Source organism: Myiozetetes cayanensis, unplaced genomic scaffold (assembly GCF_022539395.1).
Source record: "Myiozetetes cayanensis isolate MyiCay16 unplaced genomic scaffold, myiCay2020 scf7, whole genome shotgun sequence".
NCBI classification, from domain to species: Eukaryota; Metazoa; Chordata; class Aves; order Passeriformes; family Tyrannidae; genus Myiozetetes; species Myiozetetes cayanensis.
The window spans coordinates 38,814,593-38,837,428 of record NW_026087964.1 but is presented as its reverse complement, the minus strand read 5'-3'; the positions used below and the strand labels follow the sequence as shown (position 1 = coordinate 38,837,428).

The 22,836-nt window shown below is 35.5% G+C and overlaps 1 protein-coding gene across 1 annotated transcript in view; it reads left to right on the top strand.

Annotated features, from left to right (window-relative positions):
* Window positions 1-22,836, top strand: part of RXFP1 (relaxin family peptide receptor 1) — a 46,969-nt gene that overhangs the window by 6,401 nt on the left and 17,732 nt on the right. The window contains exon 2 of the mRNA XM_050337675.1: window positions 11,228-11,383. Coding sequence (XP_050193632.1) covers window positions 11,228-11,383 — 156 coding nt within the window. The remainder of the gene's footprint in view (window positions 1-11,227; window positions 11,384-22,836) is intronic.

The window sequence follows — 22,836 nt, the reverse complement described above, 5'->3', positions numbered from 1 at the left end:
TCTGCGCCACAACATAGTTAAAGCCAAAGTTTGTGCATATGGGGAAGGAAGGGACTAAATTAATGAATTTTAAAGCCATCTGATTGTATATCAAATGCCTTGATTAGTCTGGAGAATTTAGTAGTAATACAGTCAAAAAAGATGATCGGAGTTTTTAGAGGTTTGATTCAAGAAGACCCATCTACCATAAAAATAAACTCCCTGATGTAATTTTCTGGACTTTGATTACATGTTAATACACGTGAATTAACTGTCATGTGATCTTGCCTAGAAATTACAGATAATGGTTTTCAGAAACTAATTATTTTCTAATATTCAAATGACACTGCAAATCTATAACTATTTTGGTATTTTCTTCATATTCAAAATCTGTTGTACAACAAAATCAGTTTCAAAGTGTTTCTCAACTAATTCATTTCAAGTTTCTCTGGTGGCTGGTTTGAAAATACATTCATTTATAAATGCTGCTTTGTTTTTGGCATGGATTTTCAGGACCATGCAGAAAGAGTTTCTACTTTTCCAAAGACTTATCAAAAATAGTTATTGGATAGTTGGCTTTTCTACAACCCTAAGATTTATATGTCATATGAGGTCTTTCTTTTTCTTACTAAGTTTTAGAAAAATATTTAAAAATAAATATAGTTTAATTCCATAGCACACCTTCCTTATTTTTTTCATTTTATCACTATTTTGTTTTATTTTCATTTAAATTTTTTAATCTTTCATTTACATATTCACTACTTTCACAAGATCATTTAGCTTGATTGGGTTTTTACTCAGAAATATTTCTTGGTTTTATGGATGTGCAGCATTGGAGAAAATTACAGATTTTTTTACACTGTTTTAAGTACTGGGATATGATCTCATAAGTTACAAATATTTTATCGTGATATAATTATCTTATTCAAGATACTTAAAAAAATGTGGTCAGATTGTCATGTCTGATAACACAAAAAACTTATTGAAGTAAAGTATCATAACAGAAAATATCTATTTTAGACATGATGTTTTAAGATTTACTCTCTAGATACGTCTAGCAGCATGCTGTATATTTTATCTAGGGAAACATTAGGAGCTAAGAACCTTTAATGTACCTTCACTGAGGAAATTGTAGGTAATTGTATGGGTCGAATAAAGGAAGAACCTTAGTGTCAAAAAAAAAAAAATAGGTACTATCTTTGATACAATAGACATTGAAAGTGCACTGACACCTTGACTTTAGAACATAAGTATCTTCTCACAACCCGCTGTGTGTGAATTCGAGTTGTCAAAGCATCTAACTACTGTGTTTTTAAAGCCTTGGGAAAAGCTGTGTTCTGATGCTTCCTCCTCTCAGTCCCCTTTCCACATCATGATGCAGCTGTCACAAAAGTCTCTTATGATTCCTCGTGAGAGCAGGCCTGTGTTTGCCTAGGCACTCTTCTGCATGCCTTGCCCAGAAGAGCCTCTGTCTGATTCAGCCATTCAGATGTGGAATAAACAGGGATTGACAGAAAGGTATTGCTGGACCAAGGCTATGCAGCCGATCACCATTGGAGCAGACCTCTCCTCCTCCCAGCCCAGTATCCGGCCTTGTGTGCCACGCTCCCAATGGATCATGATACTCTGACTGAAGCTGTGTTTCCCAGAGCGTGCTCTCACTTGTGTTGACAATGAGTGTCAGGAGCAGACATCATCGTCTCTGGGTTTAGCTGAAGTGGGGTTGAAAGGAAGAAAAAGAGGAGCTATGGACCATATGGAGGTGGAATACATCAGTAATCCATGTAAAAATATTGTTCTGCCAAACTGCATTTGAAATGGAGGCATACTTCTGAATGTTGCTTCTTGTTATCTTTTCTAACCTAATTAGGATATCCAGACAACTTACACATATGTGCTGCTAAGACAGCATTTCTTTATGCACATAAATATATGTATAAAATCTGAAAATTATATTTAAAAATTTATTACTCTTAATTTACATGTATATTTTTATATAACCTGCAAATGAAGAAATAAGTCAGATGTCTCTGGTCATGGAGTCCAAACAGCTGGACCCAATGATCTGAGAGGTTTTTTCCAACCTAAATGATTCTGTGCATCTGTGGTTTGACCAGCTAATATTATTCACTTTAAGAAAGTAAAAATCCTATTAGCTTGAGATAACTTCTGTTTTATGCACTTTAATTGGAGCATCACAGCTTATAGTCATGAGTTATGTGGACTCATAGTAAAATACAGCAGAGACAGGAAAACTTGTGATTCTTAAATTGAACCGAAAGTTAATGAATCAGAATCCAATAATAAAACACTAATTTAAACATGGTCTGCAAATTGATTTTTCACAAAAGTAGTTCTGTGAGCTCTTAGAGAACGAATTCCCTAAAACACTTTCAAATTATATTACTTAAAAACAGAACAACAAAGAGTTCCATAGTTTATGATACTTCAGGAGGGTAGAATCTCATATATTTGTAGAGCACCACCACATCCTAAATCCAAACTTGTAGTGCTATATTAAATTTAAATTCTTAATAGTTATAAATGGTTCTTAGTAACAAAAATATGTGAATAAATTAAATGTACGAGATAATCTCATCTCAGGGTCACTGAGAAATAATATATTTTTATTGTTCCAAAATTAAAATTAAGTATGCTTCAGAGTTCACCACACTGGCTTAGTTCCACTGTAAGAACTATCATGACAATCCTTTTAGTCTTTGTTAAAGCCACAATGAATGAAGGGGGAAAAAAAGAAAAAAGAAAAAAATAGATTGTTTCCTATTTCAAACACTTCGTGTAGGACTCCCAAAACATTTGTCTCTCTGGAGTCTTAGGAAAAGCATGCCTATTTTTCAAAGATTTATTTAACATTGTGTTACTTGGGAGAACAGGAAAAATATTGTGGCCTCTGAAATTTTGGCTATTGTGTAGCTTGCTTAGTTGAAGTGCCTCTCTAGCAAAATAAGAGACTAGAGAGCAAAAGAAGATGGAGAAAGAGAAAATAAAATCACCCACTGCCCTCCTTCAGGTTCTTTTCCTCCTACTGTGTCTGGGCTGGCTGTTCTGAAACCTTTTTTTCTATCATCAGCATTGCAAGATGTTCATTCTACCAGAATGCTGGAGTTTTGTAGGGTTTTTCCCCATCCCAAGAGCATACCAAATTCTAAATACATTGTATAATTTAGCCATAACTTGGGGGGGGTTCAGGCAGGAGTGTGTAGACACATGACAGAAAAAAAACCAAAAAAAAAGGAAGACAGGTTTGCCCTGTTTGACCTAAGAAAAGTTAGGCAAAGGGTTATGATCTTCTAGGTTGTTTTCTGTTATGAGGAGACCTTAACGATAGTCACATAATTCTTTGCCATTCTGCTTATTTGCAAATGCTCTGTTCTCAGAACCTCCTACAGTTTGAATATCAGCAAGTAATTTCCCCGTTCATTGCCTTTTTAATTTCACTCCCTTATTCATTGCAGCTTTCTCTGAAGGCTTTACTATAAGTACTTTCTGTCTCATCTCCTGAATTTCTTTTTACTTCCGTGCTTGAATGTACACAAACTCTTTTCCTGTATATGATACTGTGTCATGGAGTCACTTAAATCCACCTTTTATTTATGGAAACTTGAGAGACATATTATAAATATCTGTTGTTCGTTAATTTAAATAGTTTTCACGAATCACTGTCTCACTTTTGCTTACTTTACACATGGCTGACTGAGTTAACTTGTTGAAAGCAGTCTGAAATGAACTTCTTTACGCTAATCTCTAACTGCTCTCATTATGTATTTAAATTCAGAGCTCTGGTTATCTAGATGAGGTGAATGATTGTTGCTTGAGGGACACAAATTTCTTGGTAAACATTTATCTTTAACCTTTTCGCTAAACTAAATTTCCAATTATTGGATTGCTCGGTTTTAAAAAAATAAATCCTTCATTAGCTTGCTACTGAGTGTGTTACAAGATAGGAGAATAAATGTAAGACACATGGCAAACACTGTGATACAAGAAACTTTTTTCCATAGGATTACAAAACTTCAAGAATACCATTCCAGGTGTGAAGTTTCACAGGTTGTTTTGCGGTATTTTTTAAATACTTGTGTTTAAACCATTAACTCCTATAACTGTGGTTTGTTAAAGGATGAAAAAAATCGTTACCTGAAATAAATTTCTTTTATCTTTGGGACTCAAAGTCAACCCAAACGCACTCCTTAGTGGTTATGAGAAAGAATCAACTCCTGGGAGAGGAGTCTTCCTCGATGTTGATAGCTAACCATTGCCTTTCTAGGCCTTCCAGGTGGGATGGTACTGACTAGCACAATGTATTTAACTGTGCTAGTTAAAGGCACATTTGTGCCTTAATTTTTATTCAATATCTGATGTTATCTGAGCAAAACCCTAGTGGTTCATGTGTCCATCTTTAGACTTGATGTTTCTCTCCTGTGAAAAAGAAATAAGTGAAATTGAGAAGTTACGCTGATGCAAAAAAACACAGGGACAGGCAAAGAAACGCTTACCTTGATGTACTTTCTATTGGAAATCATATCAGAATGCACATATAGTAGTTATTTCTAAACAGAAATAATAATCAGATATAATTTAAATTCTGTTTATTTGGAAGAAAAGAGGAAGTGAAGCAACAGAAAAGTTTGGCTCTGTTCATTACTTTGTGTCTTTGTTAGGCATTGTGCTGAACTCTCATCCTCTGGGAATGCCCTACAAAGTTGAGGTTTTGGATACAATTCATTTTACTACATGTTGGGACTTTTACAGATATTATTATCTCTTTCAGCTCTTTCTGTGCATCAGAATCTCTTTGTTCCAAGTTCTGTGCAAGCAGAACAAAGCCACAAATTAATAAAAGGTATAAGAGCCAAATCCCCTGGCAAGGTGCCACGTGACCAGTCTGAGTTGCTCTACTGGCAGTTTCTGGCCCTGGAGTGGACTTGTCTGGCAGTTAGACAAGAAAGATCTTCCAGCACTATAACTGGATTAATCAGACTGAATTATCTGTGGCATAACCAATAACTAGCTTCAGTGATGTTGTTAGAGATTGGATGTGATATTTTCAAAAAGAGGGTACAAATTTTCTGCTTTGGAAAATGATTCTGAAATGAAAGCATTGTGTAACCCACAGCAAGATATAAAGGTACCATATGAAATTAAAATCAAAACAATTACCAAATTGGCATGTAACAGTCATAATAGATGCACCTCCTTTGCTAAAATCCTTTGTACTGTATTTCATTTAATGAAAGCAAACATTAGGTGTGTAGTTCAAAGGCTACATATTTCTAGAATGACATCTAATATGATCTACTAAAGATAAATATAATGCAATAAAACTGAAAATGTAATTCTTGTTGCAAAAATAACAGCTAAACATAAAAAAAAAATGCTAGTGTTTTAGAAATTACTCTGCTGCAGCCATTTGACATTCTGAATAAATGCCACTGTGTCACTTGCATCCAATAAAATCTAATATTACAAACATGATGCATATGCAACACATATGTTTAGAAAAGGCTACAGGCATCAGGGCTGAACAATTACCATAGCAGAGGAGCCAATTACAGAAAAGATAATGTGGTGACAACAGTTTAGTAATACTTCTGTGGGGATCCTGTACAGATGTTTAAATCTTTTAAGCCACTGATGCTTTGTCTTAAGGGTTAATGCTAAAGTACCTATCACCTCGAGACCAAGGTCTATTTTGGTCTACAAATTTTGTCCAAGAGGCAAAACAATGTGTATACATTAATAACACTAAGGTTCAAGTGTATAAACTCTGTTTTGTTCTTGTATGGAACTAGAATCCATTTTCAATATGCTATTTACGTAAAGTTTAAAAATTATTTTTATTAACACTTAAATAATACGGGATTCCTGTTACGTATTCCCAGAAATCACTAGGAAATTTTTCCCAAATAAAGCATCCAGTTTAGGAGAGTCTTTATAAAGTCACATGCTGGGGAAAAAAAAAAAAAAAAACGTGCATTCTCACTGATGACATTGTAGTAAGTCAAATAAAATCATGCAAAAGTTAACTTTTTTATTTCTATCCTGAAATACAATGGCTTACTTCTTCCTTGTCTCAGTCATTTACTCAAAAATCCCTTGTTTAGTGGGAAGAAGCTGAAAATTCTGAACAAACCCAGGAAAATTATTGTAAGAAAGAATTACATATCACTCACTTCTAGATATTCTTGTAATGGTCAAATTTAGACAACAAATTATTTTCTAAAAGTTTTTAAGATATCTTCTTAAAGATATCTTAAGTCATATCTTCTTTTTTGGTCATTTGGTGATTTGAATGCTTCTGATCAAAATTGTTCAGCCACTTGTCACTACTATTCTTTGTTAATCATTAATTAAATGTCTTTTAAGTTAAAATAATTCATAGTTATAAAATTTTATAACCTTGTTCTGATTATTTTTCTTTGAAAATTAAGGTTATAGGGCCTATGAGGTCTGCTCTATATTGCGGTAAAGGTTTTTCAAAGCCAGTTCACCTACCCTTAACACACCTTTCAGCAGAAGGGGATATTTTTTAATCATCTTGAAGTATTCAGGTACAAAAATGACTGGCAAAATCAATTTCAATGTTTCTTTTGTTGACTCTTTCTGTTTTAGTCAAAGAAAACATTCTGTCTCAAAGCAAGCATTTCAAATGAATATTTTCAGTCTTCTCTTGACCCAACCCATCTCCCACTTTGTCTACAAGTACAGCAACTAAAATAAGTTATTGGAGGTTGGGAAAAATCCCACTGTTTTTGCATTAGTCTCTTTGATAACTTGGGCTTTTGTAGGTAAAATAACTTTCCATCAGAGTAAGTACAGGATGGATTTTTCATTACCATGACCATTGCTTGGTCCTTGGCATCTAAGGACCCTATTTTAAACAATTGTATTTCCTCAGCCCCACTGCTTTTAAACTGCTCACTCAAAGTGAACGTGTTAGCTTATTTGGCTGGTGCAATTCATGAGTCATTTTGGACTCATGGCAGTGGGTTTCATGCAAGTCAAATTCCTGAAAACACAAAAATATTTTCCTGATGCTGTGATACGCCTTTACTTGAACCCATATGCAATACAGTTGAGACTGGTGTAACTAGTAGGTACCAGGCAATGAGTAATGTTGTTTTGATCAGTTTAATTACTTATGACTCAGTCCAATCAGACCAATAGTGTTCCCAAACAGAGTCATGCTCACTTGTTTTATGGAAGCTACAAGTAACTGTGTTAAGTCTCCATTCTTACAGTGCACATGCCGCTTTATTTGGTTTCTCAAACAGTGCTTGTGACCCAATCTCTGCATTTCAAAGAATGCACTAAACTAGCAAGCTTAATGAATCAATTTAGTTGGAAGGAAAGCCACGTTCTCCTGGGAACGTCTTGTTCTTGGCTTTCCCAAATACGTTCCTTCTTTTTATTTCGTTTTATGAGAGCTTAAAGAGGGGCTGTCATGTTCTTTCTCCAGTTACTCTGCATCCATGCAACAAAGAGCCGTACCATCTATACTAGATGACAACTCAACTCTTGCTTATTCCTTTAGCAAATGAAAGCAGAATTGACTTAGTCTTATATTTAAAGAGTAGCAGGAAAAGTTATCTACTTTCTTCTTCACCTCAGGTGTCTGCTATAGCAATAAGTGTCTCAAAGCAGCAGGTCTGGAAAAGCTTAAAAGGTGCATGACATGAATTCTTTTCTTTTTGCAAGTTTGAGAAGAACTGGGGGATGGCACAGGACCTTAAGTACACGGCAGACAGAAATATTTAGTTTGCAGAATCATGAACATGCACTACTAGGTAGAACACTTTTCTGTATTGAGACAATAAGAATCTTGCCAGATTGTTTGTGGGTTTGCTTTTTGTATTGATATCGGCTCACCTATTTACTTTTTATTTGTTCTAGAAACATTGGAAATATTTGAATATTTATGCTGATCACTATGAGAAAAAAAATTTGCTTGTACAGAATAAGTGGAATGCATGCAATTATCTCAATGTCAGCAGAAGGCAGTAGATGATTTTCTCTAGGAGAAAGAAGAGGTTTTTTTACTTGGATCTATCTGTAAAAGCAAACTTTCTGATATAAACAAGTCTGTCACAGGTTTATCACTTTTCTTTCAGCTGCTAAAAAAAAAATTGAAAAAGAAAAGAGATGCAAGAAGAGTGGTTCAATCTTTTCATAGTGAAAAAATCAATCAAATGTAGAAAATTCAACATCTTTAATACTGCATCACAAACATAGAGTGACAGTTCATTGTCTTGGCATGATAAACTCTGATGTCAGTCAAACCTGTATTTGCAAAATAATAAGCATAAGATTGCTGCTGTTGCATTGCTATTTTTATCAATTTTTATCAATTTCCTCACATAAAAGATAGTGTGTTAACTTCCTCAATGCAGAACATAATTGTTTGGATATTATCTAGCATTTTACAATTAATTTTACTCTTACCTCCTGTCTACCTTTGTCAGCTTTGCCTAATATTTCCTTAGAGTTGGTGCTTTTCCACATATAAATCTCCTGCAATCTGCAGGGTCCAAACTTCTGTCTTTTTTGCATAAACAAAGTGATGTTAACAAGTCAGTGGACAAAGACCAGTGCTTTCAATGATTCTATAACTAGCATGAAGTTGTTGAGTTTTGATGTCTTAGTATCTCCTTTCCCAGGCAGATATTTACATGCCAGGGTAATCCAACATAGCAAAATATGAGTAATGCAGAGATTCAGAATAGATATCATCAAGGCTATAAATGTACAGACAATTCAAAACATTAAACATCATGAGGGAGTTATTCTTTGTGGAAGAGTACAGATTTCTAAAATGTAACAGCAAATCCCTTAGTTAGTTCAGGAATTAATACTATTTGACTAATTAATAATAATTCTTGGAACACGGTGTAAAATTCCATTGAACTGTACTGTGAGAAAATAAATGGTGTCATTTGAAACTTAAACTGCATGGAGATCAGCCCCTTTAAGCACAACTTCAAATCAGTCTAAATATGTCTCCAGTGAAGGGTAAAAAGCTTGACAGGGTAAGCACAACTGATCTACTGCTTCTGTAATGGATTGCAGGGTAAGTGGTTGTTTGATGGTTAGTTTTGGATGTTTTCATTTATGTTTAATTTTCCCACAGTGGTGTCTTTCACCAGACATTTCATTAGCTACTTAGATTGTAGCAAATAACTTCACTAAAGGGAGCCTCAGTTGCCTGCTCAGCTTTTTTGCAGAAAGACAATAAGTGCTTATATATACCCTGGTTGCTTAATACTGTACCTGCACAAGATTTTTTTTTTGCTACTTGTTTTTTGAGTGGAACAAGTTCATGGTAATGTTCTGAATGCAAGTACAGAACAGCAGAAATCTTTATGAACAATGTGCAAGTGTGGATTCACCCTGGGATTAGGATGTAGCTTTATTTTTTGTACCTGTACATAAAAGGCACAAGGAACTAAGGCTCTTGGAGTAATTGCATGGGTTATACAGTTGTGGATAAAAGCAAATCAACTTTTCAAAATCATATGGTGGCTGTTAGCTGGAACATATGACTTTCTATGCAGGGTGCTTCTGACAGCAGAGATAATTCTGTAGACATGGAAATAACAGGATATTTATCTCAGTTTTCTGCAGCTACTGTTCTTACATTTCAATTTTTCACAGTTGTTTACAACTGTCAAGGCCTTAACTGGAAGAAGGTTCTTCCAGAAGAGACTCCTTAAGAATCTGAAATATTTGATTCAATTTCGGGTGATTTCCCTTAGTCCAGGAGAAAAACGAATGCAAAAAATCAAATGTCATGAAAAAGCATATTCCTTTTTAATCTGAGAAAGTTGTGTGAAAGATTAAACTTTGTCTTATAAAAATAGCCTGGAAAAAGAGCTGTATGTATCAAAAGTAGCAGATTACTATCTGAAAAAGCATCACATCACAGTTTATAAAGTTTGTATAGAGTATTTCAAGTACTCTAAGACAGCAGTGAAATTTAAAATATAATTTGTATTAGATTATTTTTTTTGTAACAGCATCCATTAAGTCAAATGATAACTATAATAAGAAAGTGATATTCCTTTTTGAAAGTACTTCGAAAATGTGGACTGAACAAATTGCATTCTAGACTAATTTAAAACCCTCTCCACAGTATTCTCCTGGGAAGAAATTGGTCTTGTATTACAAGAAATCTAAGTTGGCACCCTGCAATCCATTACGGAAGCAGTAGATCAGTTGTGCTTACCCTGGAAAAAGTGTTGGTGGCAGAATTTGTCCCTCAGGTGCAGTGGTGTGACTGGTAAGGCATCAGGCAACTGCAAATGTAGGCAATTGCTGCACAGAGAGGTGGAGGACAGGGGACAGGTAGATTCCTCCAGCTACCCTGGCTGTCCCTAATCAGAACCACCCTGCGTTTCCCCTCAGCTCTACTTGTATGAAGTCCCTGTGAATACACCCCTTGAATGAAGTGTTGTGTGAAATTACTTCCTAAAAAGCATGGGCTTAGCAGGAGAACATTTGTATATCTAACCTTCACACTGATAGATTTTAAGCAATATCTCCACATTTTTTTGACCAGACCGACAACTCTTCCAAAGGATTCATAACAGCACCTTTATGTTGTCTTACTCATTTTTCAGCAAAACTGTGTCACAGATTTGATCTTAGTTGTCTTGCTCTTTGATCCTTGACCAGTTTACATCTGGAAACTGTTTTAAAATGAGAATTAAATCAAAAATATATGTCTGATTTGTATAAAAGGACTTCTCTATCTGGGTCTAAAATTTCAGCACCAACGAATATCACAGAATGGTTTGGGTTGGAAGGGACCTTAAAGATCATCCAGTTCCAACAGCCTTGCCACGGACAGGAATACCTATAGCTTATCTGGTATATTGCTGTCATTAATTAGTTTCTAGGGTAAAGAGAAACAACCCTTTAAAATAGTGACCTTAGGTCATTTGTCTTGTATGACTAACATTTTGGTCTTACTGGAGGAGGCATGGGGAGGAATTACCTGTTTGCTGTATATGAAAGGAAATTTTAATAAGTTAACAATATAACAGTTTTTTGCCAAGTCTAGCAAGTATTTCATGTACTATTTGTAATTGCATGTCCAACAAACTAATATGTATTTGTTGCTTGATACTCACATTCAAATGTAAATGAGTATTTATAAAAGCATACTATCAAATACCTTTAAACAGATCATAAAGTAAGTTGTTTGTTTGTTTGTTTGTTTTTTCTCATTTAGTCATCTGTGACTCTTTGGAAGATCATGTTTCTGGAACTGGGGTCAGGTGCCCCCTGGGCTACTTTCCGTGTGGCAACATCACAAAGTGTTTGCCCCAGCAACTTCACTGTAACGGCGAGGATGACTGTGGGAATCGGGCCGACGAAGACAACTGCGGTATGTGGTTGAGACTTTTCTTTGTGTCTGGCACCTGTAGTCACTGAAACCCATACAGGGCTCACATAAAACAGAAGACTGTAGAGTGTTAGGAATAGAAAAGTTACGCGCTTTGCAGAGGATGCAGCAGGTCGACTTTAGCTGATAAAGCCACCCAACAAGCCATTTGTTAGGTGAGAAAAATTGACTATATTTTTCTTCATATACGGTATCAGTTTATCCAATTTTATCCCTGCTTTGGACTTGTTTGCACATGTCATTTTGATGTGTACAATGGGATGTATGTGATCTATCAAAGATCACTTCTGAGGAGAAGTAAATGTGTTCTCCAACACAGTTTATGTAAAGTTTAATATGACTTACTGTGGAAAACAAAATTTAGAAGAATTGTCAAGGGTTTTCAGAAATCATTTATGTACTTATTTGAGAGAAACACATTTGTGTGAGTGTGCTATGCAAGCTGCACTACCAGCAGGCTTTGGGTTTTGAAAATGTAAAAATTTCAGGAAAAACAAATAGTCAGGTCACTTCTGCATGTTGTTACGATCCTTATTACTTCTGGCCCCTCTGGATGGTAGCTGTGAGTTTGACTTGGCTTGTAGGCTTTACCTCTACTGCAAACTGGATAGGACCAGGGTATAGGCTTTGCATGGGCACTTACCCGTCCACGCTGCTTTTTGGTGAGCATGACCCTGGCACAGCTTTAGTTTGTGCCGAGCCACATCTCTTCCGCAGTGTTTGGACACAGCTCAGACCTGGGATAGTCTGGAAAGGGGCCCCTATATCTTGTGAGAAGACAACTTAGCCATTTGGTTGTGACCTAAGACCGCGGGAAGAGAAAATCAGCCTTGGCACATTTTATTTATTGCTATTGTCATCTTACAAACAGCCTGCTGTATTTTCAGAGGTACTCTCCAGAGCTGCTGATCCATGGCAGATGGGGAAACTAGGCTTCATATTCCTTAGTAGTTTGCCTGTAGCCATGGAGGACAACCAGATGCATGATACCCTACCTCACACACTGCCTCCAGCTCTCTAGAGTCAAGCAGGTGAACTGTTTGCCTGTCCTAACCAGGCATGTTGTCATCAGATCTGGGTGGGAGGAGTGGGAAGAATTAAAATATTAAGTGAAAATTCCAAGGTGTTTATACTGAAAGACATGTTCTGAAGGAAATTTCAAACAAAATATGGTAAAATCTCACCAGCACTCTCAGCAAAGTCAACGAGGTTTTGAAAGTAGTTGTTCTCACTGTATGTGAATTTGATTTTTGTACCTATGTGAAGTATCTTATTCTTACACCTGTCAAATTTCAGTGTCCAACTACTCGTGAAAGTTACTTTTGATTCTAATCCCACCTAATGGACCTACAGCATTTTGTAGTTTTATGTCATTTACCAATGCTATAAACTTACTTTCTGTTGTAATTAATCAAATTTCTGAACAAAAATTGCTCGTTCTGTTCTTTTCCTGTAATCATCTTGGCCTACAGTGGCAGAAATTGCTGATGGTGTTGCCCTCTTATGTTTAAGACGTCCGAGGTCCATAAACAGTTCTTTATCCATGTTTAATTTCTGTATGATACCACAAAGTCTATTGCACAAGGACTTGCTGAAAGCATCCAGCTTGATATAATGCCAACTAGGATATACACAGTTTTGTAATGGAAGTACAAGACAGTATAGAATCACAGAATCATTTAGACTGGAAAAGAACTTTAAGATCATTGAGTCCATTAATCAAAGAGAGCTCTTTTCTTCTCATCTGTATCATTACTGATACAGAACTGAGGTATTCTTGGATTACCGATAATAAATTTCAAAAATTCAATTAGAAGTAACATGGATTGGCAATGAGCAGGGACAGTGCTGCAAGAAGTGATTTATTACTGAACCCTGAAAAACCAAACAAACTTCATCAAGTCCTTTGCAATGCCTTAATGTTCTTCTACAGGAAGGAACATACAAGACAATTCAGCTGCAATATTGAATCCTCTTCTGTGTCTAGTAACTCAAGAATGAGTTAGCCTTTATTTCTGAAAACCTAAATTACAAAAGACGAAGAGTCATTGTATTGACTTACTGGGAAAACTATACTTTCTATGTTTTTCTCATACCTTGACTCCCTATTCTTATTGAGAAATGCATGCTGTGTATAACAGATTATTGCAATATTCAGTACTAATATTTTCTCAAAAATTGGTATTGTAGTCAAATTTGTTGTTCACTTAAAGAAAGAGTCACTTCCTTTCCTGAGAATATGGAATGTCCTGATGAGATTTTCTGCAGTGCCTCTACACTGTAGTAAGTTTGGGGATCTTTATGGGATAACTCTGTTTTGTGACTATTCATCTGGCTTAAAATACAAGAAAGGAAACCTCAGTGATTAGCTCCTGGGACAAAGAAACAATCTGTGTTCTTTTTTTTCCCATCAGTTTCCCAGGACCACTTCAGCATGCCTGTCTTGTACCAGCAGTTATATCTGGCTCCTTCTATCCATTTTTTAAATTTACAACTAGTTTTCAGTTGAAGTTATTGCTCCTGGTTACAGAAAAGAAATTAAAAATTAAATTATTCCAGTATAGTAATTGTTTCATGCAGTACCATTGGAAATTTTAATCTCATCCACAAGGTATTCTAATTATGTAGTTCAGCTTTTAAATTCCTGAACACTTTGTCACCAATTTGAATGAGAACTTTGAGTTGGCAAATCTACAAGGTTCAACTCAACAAGTGTTGGGAGGGAAAAATCAGTGTAGACCCTCAAAGGAATTCAGAAACACCTTTTTCTTCTTTTTTTAAATGCATGTATCTCAAACAAAGCTATATAAACCAACTGCTCTACTAACAATTTATTTGGTAATGATAAAGCACAATATAAAGGCTACAGTAAACCCAGTATTATGACATAAGGAAAAATAAAGCAAAAATATGTCACAGACTGTAGTTGTTCCTGTGATGGAAAGAACAATATGATGAAGAAGAAAAGGAAAAAAAGATACTTCTTTTGAAAATATAATACTGCTGTTTGAAAACACAACAAAACAATAAAACAACAGGTACTCTAAACACAAGAAAATCCAATATTGAACTGTTCAATACAAGCCTCTAATTGTGCTGAATATTAGCAGCAACTGCAATTATTGTAATAACTGTTATAAGAAACATCAGTGAATGAAATAAGAATCAACTAGCATAAAAAGCACATGTAGATTTTCCAGGAGAGTTACTATAAAACTGTTTGAAGGCCCTTGATACAAAAAGGCAGCAGTGCAAAAGAGACCAACATGATAGGAGCCTCTGAAAATAATGAAACCCATCACTCCCAACTATCTTGTAGCAATTCCATCCCTTTCTTCTCTTATTTAGGAAATTTGTCTCATTCCCCTCTTTATTTCGATAGAAACATTTATTTTTGTAGTCTTTGAGATAATTTGCAGTATTAATCCTGTTTCAGGCACTGTGTGTGCTTGGTAACAGCAAAACATGATTATAAATATTTCAAACTAAACAAAATCCTCACTGAGAGATGTGTGCTCAGATGTGCTGTAATCACTGTTTGTATCCAGCCCAGGCACACAAAAATTGGCTTTGTGGTGTTGTCTTCAATTCTGCTTCCTCTTTCCACCATCCTCTCCACAGCCAAATAAAAAACATAAAAGGAAGGTCCAGAGAAGTGAAATGACCTCAAACTAGGATCGTAGGTAGAGCTGGGAACAGACTCTAAATCTCAGACTGCTGTGTTAGAGCTTAACCTCAGGATGGGAACATCCTGCTTGCCAACTCAACTTCAGCATTTCTGCCACTTCTCTAGATGGGTGAATTATAGCTGATATTTCACAGGAGAGTGAAAACTCATATGCCTTTGCCACCTAGTTTGGTTCCCAAAACCAATAAAACACTGTGTGTGATATCCTAACAGGGAAGAGCTAGAGGCAATGTAGTAAACTGCAATGAGAGGCGGAAGCTAGCAATTTATCATGTCTGCAGTGATGCTTCATCTATCACTAGATAACCTTAAATGTGCATGGAAAATACAATCTTATCTTCTTAACTTGAAAACATAGTCCCTCGAGAAGAAGTGAGTGTCTCTGCAAATCTGTCATGATAATAATATTTTTAAATAAAAATAATCTATTTAATGTTTTGTAAATTGTCATAAAGCTTAAGGTTTTGAGGCATTTCCTTTTTCAGACTTGAGCATGGCAGTAAATTTTTCTCTGATGTTCTCCTTCATGGTCACCCTTGTAGAAGCGCCAAGTTCTTAATTAGGCTGAGGGCACTGTGAAGCAGTTTAGCCTGTATCACTCTTCACCTGGTGTTTTTGTTTCTGTTAAAAAAATTCAAAATGTGCAAAAGATGTAGCAATTCCAGCATCCTTCTGTGCCCAAGCTTGTTTAAGGATCAAGTTGGCAAAGCAGAGCAAATTTGATACTGTTTTGTCCTACTGAGACTCATTTGATTTCAAACATAATGGCTCCTGGGTAATTTTCTAAGTAAGAACTTTTCCTTTTTGTTTAGAGATGTAAGATTTGATTCTGTAGCTACTTGGCGTTTATAGATGGGAGGTTAGAACATTTGTTTACTTCACTGTTTTTTTAAACGTGAGCAGGAAGGATAAATACTAGGCATAATCACAAATTCTGCTCTCCTAATGCTATGGCAGTGTTGACATGGGATTTGTTCCTAAAAGAAGAAACTAATATTTCTTACATTGAAGACATTACAGCTGCAATGTTACTGTTAACGTAGCCTAAACAATCTCTAGGCAAACTCTTTGATGCCCAGTGGCATAGAAAAAGTGCCAGGTACATATTCTCAAATACAAATTCATGGAAAGAAGTGTTCTGGGATCTCTGCTTTGACAGTGATGCTCAGTGATAAAACAAAATTAACAACAGTAGATTAAGACAGCAGTTGATTAATGAAAAACAGAATATTTTTGATGTGACTTTTCACTGAGCCTACATGTTTTATTATCTCAAGGTGCATGTTTGTTTAGATGAACAAATTCTGACACGTGAAAAATTGAAAAAAACATATGAAAAGATAAATTGTAACATAAATGTACTCTATGCATTTGGACAGAAGTAAACTAACATTGCCAGTAATCATCCATGGTTGTTTTTTGCTTTTTTTTCAGAATACCTACTATCTGAGTTGCTTTAGACTCAACAGTAGTACACACAAACAAAAAATAATTCTTTAATCTACTCCTAATTAAGTATTTAAATTTTAAAACTTTCACTTTATTTTTTCTTTTTCTAAGTTCTCTGATATGCTGTTTAGTTAGAGGACTGAATAAGCAAGTTTCAGTCCTAGATAAGGGTCAGCTTTCCCTGAATAAAATTATCCTACTATTACATGCAGTGATAAAAGCCTAATATTCTCAGTCTAACAATTTTTGTGTAATTACCTCTTCTGCATACAACACTGAGTCAGTTACCATTTTGTAGTCATAACATGCTAATTACAAAGTGATGCAAAAATTCTTAATGCAGTTAAACCACTGAAAGACTGAATATTTGTTTTTCCTGTGTGATCTTTGTTGCAATATTGTTCCTAATATTCCATACATTCTACTGGATCATAAGCATGATTTTGTCATCGGAACTGTAAATTAGCTGTAACATTAACGTGTTGCCAGTTCATGGAAAGAAGCTTTCTAGTAAATTGCAGAGTAGCTTAACTCAAGTTTCTTGTTTCAAAACCACCTATCAACTCTTGAATTTAGTTCGGGAGAAATATTGAGATACGATCAGACATCAAAAGGTATTGGGTTTTTCTCTGGACTTTACATCCTACCTGACCAGTTTAAAAGCATATTTTATGACATGTCTTGAAGTCACATCCCTATTGCTCTGTCACTAATATACTTACATGTCATCATCCTGTACCTACATGTTCTTAAAATACCTTGTATCTAAAGTACAAGTGTACTCATTTCTTTATAAATAACAGTGCTTTCAGATTTAGAAGTTTTTACTGACTTCCATTGGGGTTTGATAGTACCCAAACATGCAGTCAAAATCCATACAGTTATTTGATTTATTGTGTTCTGTTCTAATTTAAAACACAAATAATACAACTGATGTAAAATCTCCAGCCACAACACCTGGGGTTTGGACCACAACATATCTTATGGAGCAAAGCTGAGCCTAAGGAGAACTGGCCTGGGCTGACACCACTAAAATCAATGGAGAGACTCTCACTGTCTTCAGTGAGCAAAGAATAATAACTTCCCTTAATTAGGAAACTAATGAAAAGCTTGTATGTTTCCAAAAACCAGTGTTTGTGACTCACGTACCAGCCTTCCTAAAGGGAAGTAGAAAAGACTATTTGGAAGGGCAGTGATTTTAATTTTTTTTCTTTAGACGAAGAAATCTAGGTTGTGATCTCCTGCAACTTGTCACAGAAAGACCAGATATAATATACAGTCTCTTCCCACGTAGTCTGTGATATGTAACTTTCATAAATAATTGTCTCAATTTTTTTAGCTCAAAATTAATTAAGAATTTAGTGGATATGGTTTACACTTTGCTTAAAATCAGGGTTACTGTCATATCACATACTGAAAAACTCCTGTGTTTCATCTCAGAACTGATTGTTAATAGAGGTTCCTCATTTATTACTAGTAATCTCCAGAGGAAGTGATCATGTGCAAATAGCACTCGTTAGAATAAAAGGTATTTTAACATAAGAATTGTAAAAAAACGCAAACATCAGAGTTCTAATTTATTTCAAAACCAAAATCATACACATTGTACCTAATCACTTGCACCTCTGCAAACCAGATAGGTTTGCTATGAATGGGACACCAAAACCAACAACTGCTGTTACACATTTGACTACACTTTACTTACTATCAACAGTAAAATGGGCAATTGAAAAGACAATGTATTAGTGTTTGATTTTATCTTTTTTCATAAGCAGCATCTTTAATTATGCAGAACAGTTAATGGAACAAAGCAGCCTGAGCTATTTTGAGAGCACAACTTTCCTCAGTGTTTAAAAATTTGGCTTCCGGACAATTTTGCTGATAGTTCTGCAAAACTGTTTTTTGGCAGCTAGGCAATGGTTGCAGTGTGTCTGCATTTGTTTTTTAATCACAGTGTCATAGCCACATTTTTCCAGTCCAGTGAAGCAAGAACAGGCATGCAGATTTAATTTGTTTCTGACTCTGGAGGAGTTCTTCACTGGCTAAATGTATTTACCATTGTGTTGCTCCCAGGCCTAAGAGGTCCCCGAACAAAAGACAGCATTCTGTTCCCCAGTTGTAAAGTTCACTTACAGAGATTCGTTAAGCTCTGAGTAGGTCACAGGCTGAAAATCACAAAGGTTTCCAGAAGAACTGGGGAAGGGAGCGGCTGTTTGAAGTCTCTCACCTATTTGCCTGTAAAAGCACAAGACTTCATCTTTTACTGCGTGCCACACACTCACTGGGTGACTGGCTTACCTTGTATAATAAGTTACAACATATTACATCTCTTTTTTTAAAGGGTCTACAAAAATTTAACAGCATAAAATAATTCTTTATATAATCTCATGGTAATTTCATATGTGTTTCTTTGAAGGTCTATAGATTTACAGAGAATTATTTCAGTTCTGTAGATTCATTAAATCATCTTCTAGATTTCCTTAGCAGAAATCTAAGTTTCTATGTTTCAAAACACCTGTACAAAAGATATATGTTTTAATATTACAGGATTACTCATAAGGGATGAGAAATATCAGAGGGTCTCAGTTTCCCATTTTTGCCTCAGGACATTACAGAAGACCTTACAACTTTTTATTTTAAATTAATACTAATAAAGAATAATCTTATAGTTGGTCTCATGTTTTCTGACATGGCATTATTTCCCATCATACTTAAAATATGAGATTTGAATGTATGAGGCACTATTCAATTTTTAGCATTAGTTTGTGAAGCATAAAATAAACATTTTATAGTCAATAGTATACTTAAAATGTAACAAATACTGGGCAAAAGATATGATTTTCAAGATTCACATGGAAATTTTTTTTTTATATGGCCAAATTTTATTCTTGTTGTCATTGCCATTCATCCACAGTGTATGGCACTGAAGTGATCAGGTTTTCTCTGGTGTGCAAGTATCGGCAAATGGAATTGCTTTGCTGAACTTCTGGAGGCTTTAAATCAATCTTGCTATTGAGATCTTTAAATATTGTTGATAACTAAGAGGAACTTCTCCATTTCACTAGACTTAAGTTTCTCCTGGTCTCCATTCTAGTGGCTTACTGCTAAGGGAACTTTGAAGCATCTAAAGGTTTCATAGGTGTATTCATGTTCATAACTTACTTTAATTTATTTTAAAATCTGAAAATACTTGGAGAAAAACTGAATACAAAATCAGAATAATTTATATAGATCAAAAGTATTGTTATAAAACTAAAAAACTCCTCTATGCATGTGTTTTCCGGGAATATAGATGCAATATTGAGAAGATGTTTATCTTTTGGAAATTTGAACCTGCTCATTTTCTTCAAAGTTGCACTAGCTTAATGAAGTTGTTTTAAAATCAAGAATAAACTTTGTAGGTATGTAATCTAGCTCATGCGGAGAACTGTAAACCTTATTTGAATTTATTTATTTCCTGTCTGTTTTACTGCGATTGCATTGTCATATATAAGCAGACAAACTACATTTCAACTACACAGAAGGTACAGGAGGCGATCAGTGTGCAGTGACACACAGTAGGGTGTAGGGTAAATTGCCTTTGAATTGACTGATAAGCGTCCAGTTCTAAGTTCTTAATTTTTTTCTGCTTGGATATCTAAACTGGGACTGTGAAATTCCCTCAGAGATCTGAATGCTCCAGGCACCACAACATTCCACTTGTTAAAATCTCTGTGTGGTTTTGGTCTTGTTGTAAGTTAACACTGTGGAAAAGGGCAATTATATTTTCTTCACCTGTAAACATTTTTTAAGGAAATGCTTCTTTTCTGGAGTGCACGGGTTCTCCTTGTATGAAAATATATCTTTGTGAAAAGCCTGAAGTAATTTCTTACAGCAAGAGAAAGCTTATTTGAACAACTGACAGAAAGAATACGTCCACGAGTTATGACCACCACCACCAAAGGCAAAATCAAAGGGGGACATAACACTGTCTCTTTAGAGTATTTAATGCATTTAACTGATAGCATTTCTCTGCATAATACCCAATGAAGACATGGCCAAGAGAAGGGGAAAGTCATATAGATACCATCCTGGTCATAAGCTCCGTACTAAGTAAGAGGTGTGTCTTTGATTGAGCAAAGATGATATTTTCTTGGATCTGTCACTGAAATGATTACTCAAATCTGTAGCTTGGCAGGATTAACGTGCTCTTTCTCATTCCCATCGGAAGTAGTAATTGGCAACTTTTAGCAAGAAACGGTGTACTAATTTGTAGTAAGATAAATGCAGTTTACCAGCACTTGTTTCACTTATCCCATGCAAAAGAAGATTTGATGATGCCTTGTTTTCCTAGATCTCTGGGCTTTTTTTACAGAAGCACAGCCAACATAATCTATTTTAGAACTGGCTCAGGGGAAAAGCAATTTCTCATTTGAGCTGTACTCTCTCAATGATAGATTTGGGATTTCAAGACCAGTGCTATTACCAGTCATTTCTTAAAGTGTTTGGAGAACCTCGCCTCAAAAGAGGTAAACAGGTCACAGACCTTCCATATAACTCTAAACAATCACGAAGTGATTTACAGTTCTGCAGTTGAGTGCTTCACCAAATAGTTGTGCTAAATATAGTTACTTGCACGATACATTCTTCCGGGATTTGAAAAAATAATTTGTATAAAATAAAGACTGCCCCAGGCCTGGGCATAAAACTTGGCCCAAAGCATATATTTCTGCAGGTCAAAAAACCTTTAACAACTTGTTAGATTAGGTATGCCTTTGTATTTCTAGTAAAAGGCAAGAAAATCAATGCCATGAGAAAAGCCATTATTTGAAATGAACTGACTAGAAACTCCTAACTACTGGAATGATTCCAGTACAAAATGATCCATCTTCACTGTGATTTTTTTCCCCTTCTTTTTTAGGGCCATCCAAAAATACACAGCTGCCTCTCAATTTCCTCAGAAATGCTGTTGAACCTTCCCTTTGTAGCAAGCTGCTCCATCATTCCCATGAGTGTGGGAGGCCCTGCTCATTTTCTCTGCAGATGTGAAGTGCAGTAATGTCACCTCCTGTACATGCTTTGTCACATGGCAAAGAATTTTAAAAGTACAGAAAGATGGAATAAAATCTTGCATATCCACTCTTTAGTGTCAGAAGCAGGAAAATGCAGAAAAATTATACTTTATATGTTCATTGGCTTACAGGTGTATTAGAATTTATGGCTCTTAACTATATGTTTAGAATGGGCAGATAAGTGGTAAGTTGTCCAAAACTTTCTATGAACATAACTGTGATTTACAAAATCCAAAAGTATTTTGAGGTTATATTCCTGACTACAAAACATTTATTTAGTGTGATTAAAACTTCAAGAATAATCTCATTTTTAAACCATCTTTACAAATTTCTTTTAAAAAACACTCAGTGACAAATTTCTTTCTTCTTAAGTCTTGTCTTCCCTGCATATGTTGTGTTCCCACTAGTTTTTTCAGGTCCCGGTTGCCAGGTCCAGTCATACAAATGAAAGTCAAGGGATGTGCTCCAGATAAATATTCATGAATAGGGACAAAGGAAACATCATTATGGTCCCATCTACAGGGCAGTAGGTTTATAAGGCACTCTCCACTTGGCAAAGGATCTGTTCTCATTGCTTCACCAATGACAAATTCCGTGTTGCAGGCAGTCCTAAAACTGAGCTGCTTCTAGGGATTTAAAATAGGAGGCAGCACTGTTTCTGCAGGTTTGCCAATACTTTTCCCTTAGTTCAAAATGCATTAGGAGCATTTCTGCTACTGTGCTTGTTCATTAAATGAGATGCTAAAAGGGTGTGTCAAAGGTAAAGAGAAGTCAGACTCAAATTGATAAAACTGAAATCCAATTACAGCTTTTAAAGGCAAATTACATTTCCCTTTCCACTCTGTTTTGGAAGTGGTTACCTGATCAGTTAATTTACAGATCTCCCATACACAATAGACTTCCAAGAAACAAATACCTAACAGATCTGAAGTTATTTCCAGCACCACTGTACCTTGAAATGTCCAGTTGTTGGAAGGAACTGAAAGTTTTGCTCTTCAATTATTGCTTTTTTTAACCATAAACTACTAATTTCCAGTATACTTTTGCACAGTGACCAAACTGGCAACGTGGAATCAGGCTTTGTGTAAGGCACCTATTAAGCTTAACTTAAACTCACTGACTTGAAAACATTACACCAAGTCCCCACTTCTCTTGAAAAGCAGTGCTCCTTTGGCCTTCATCTAGATTTTCAGAAAAGAAATTATAGGCTGTGATAGTGCAAGATGGCTCTTTGAAAGAATGAGTCA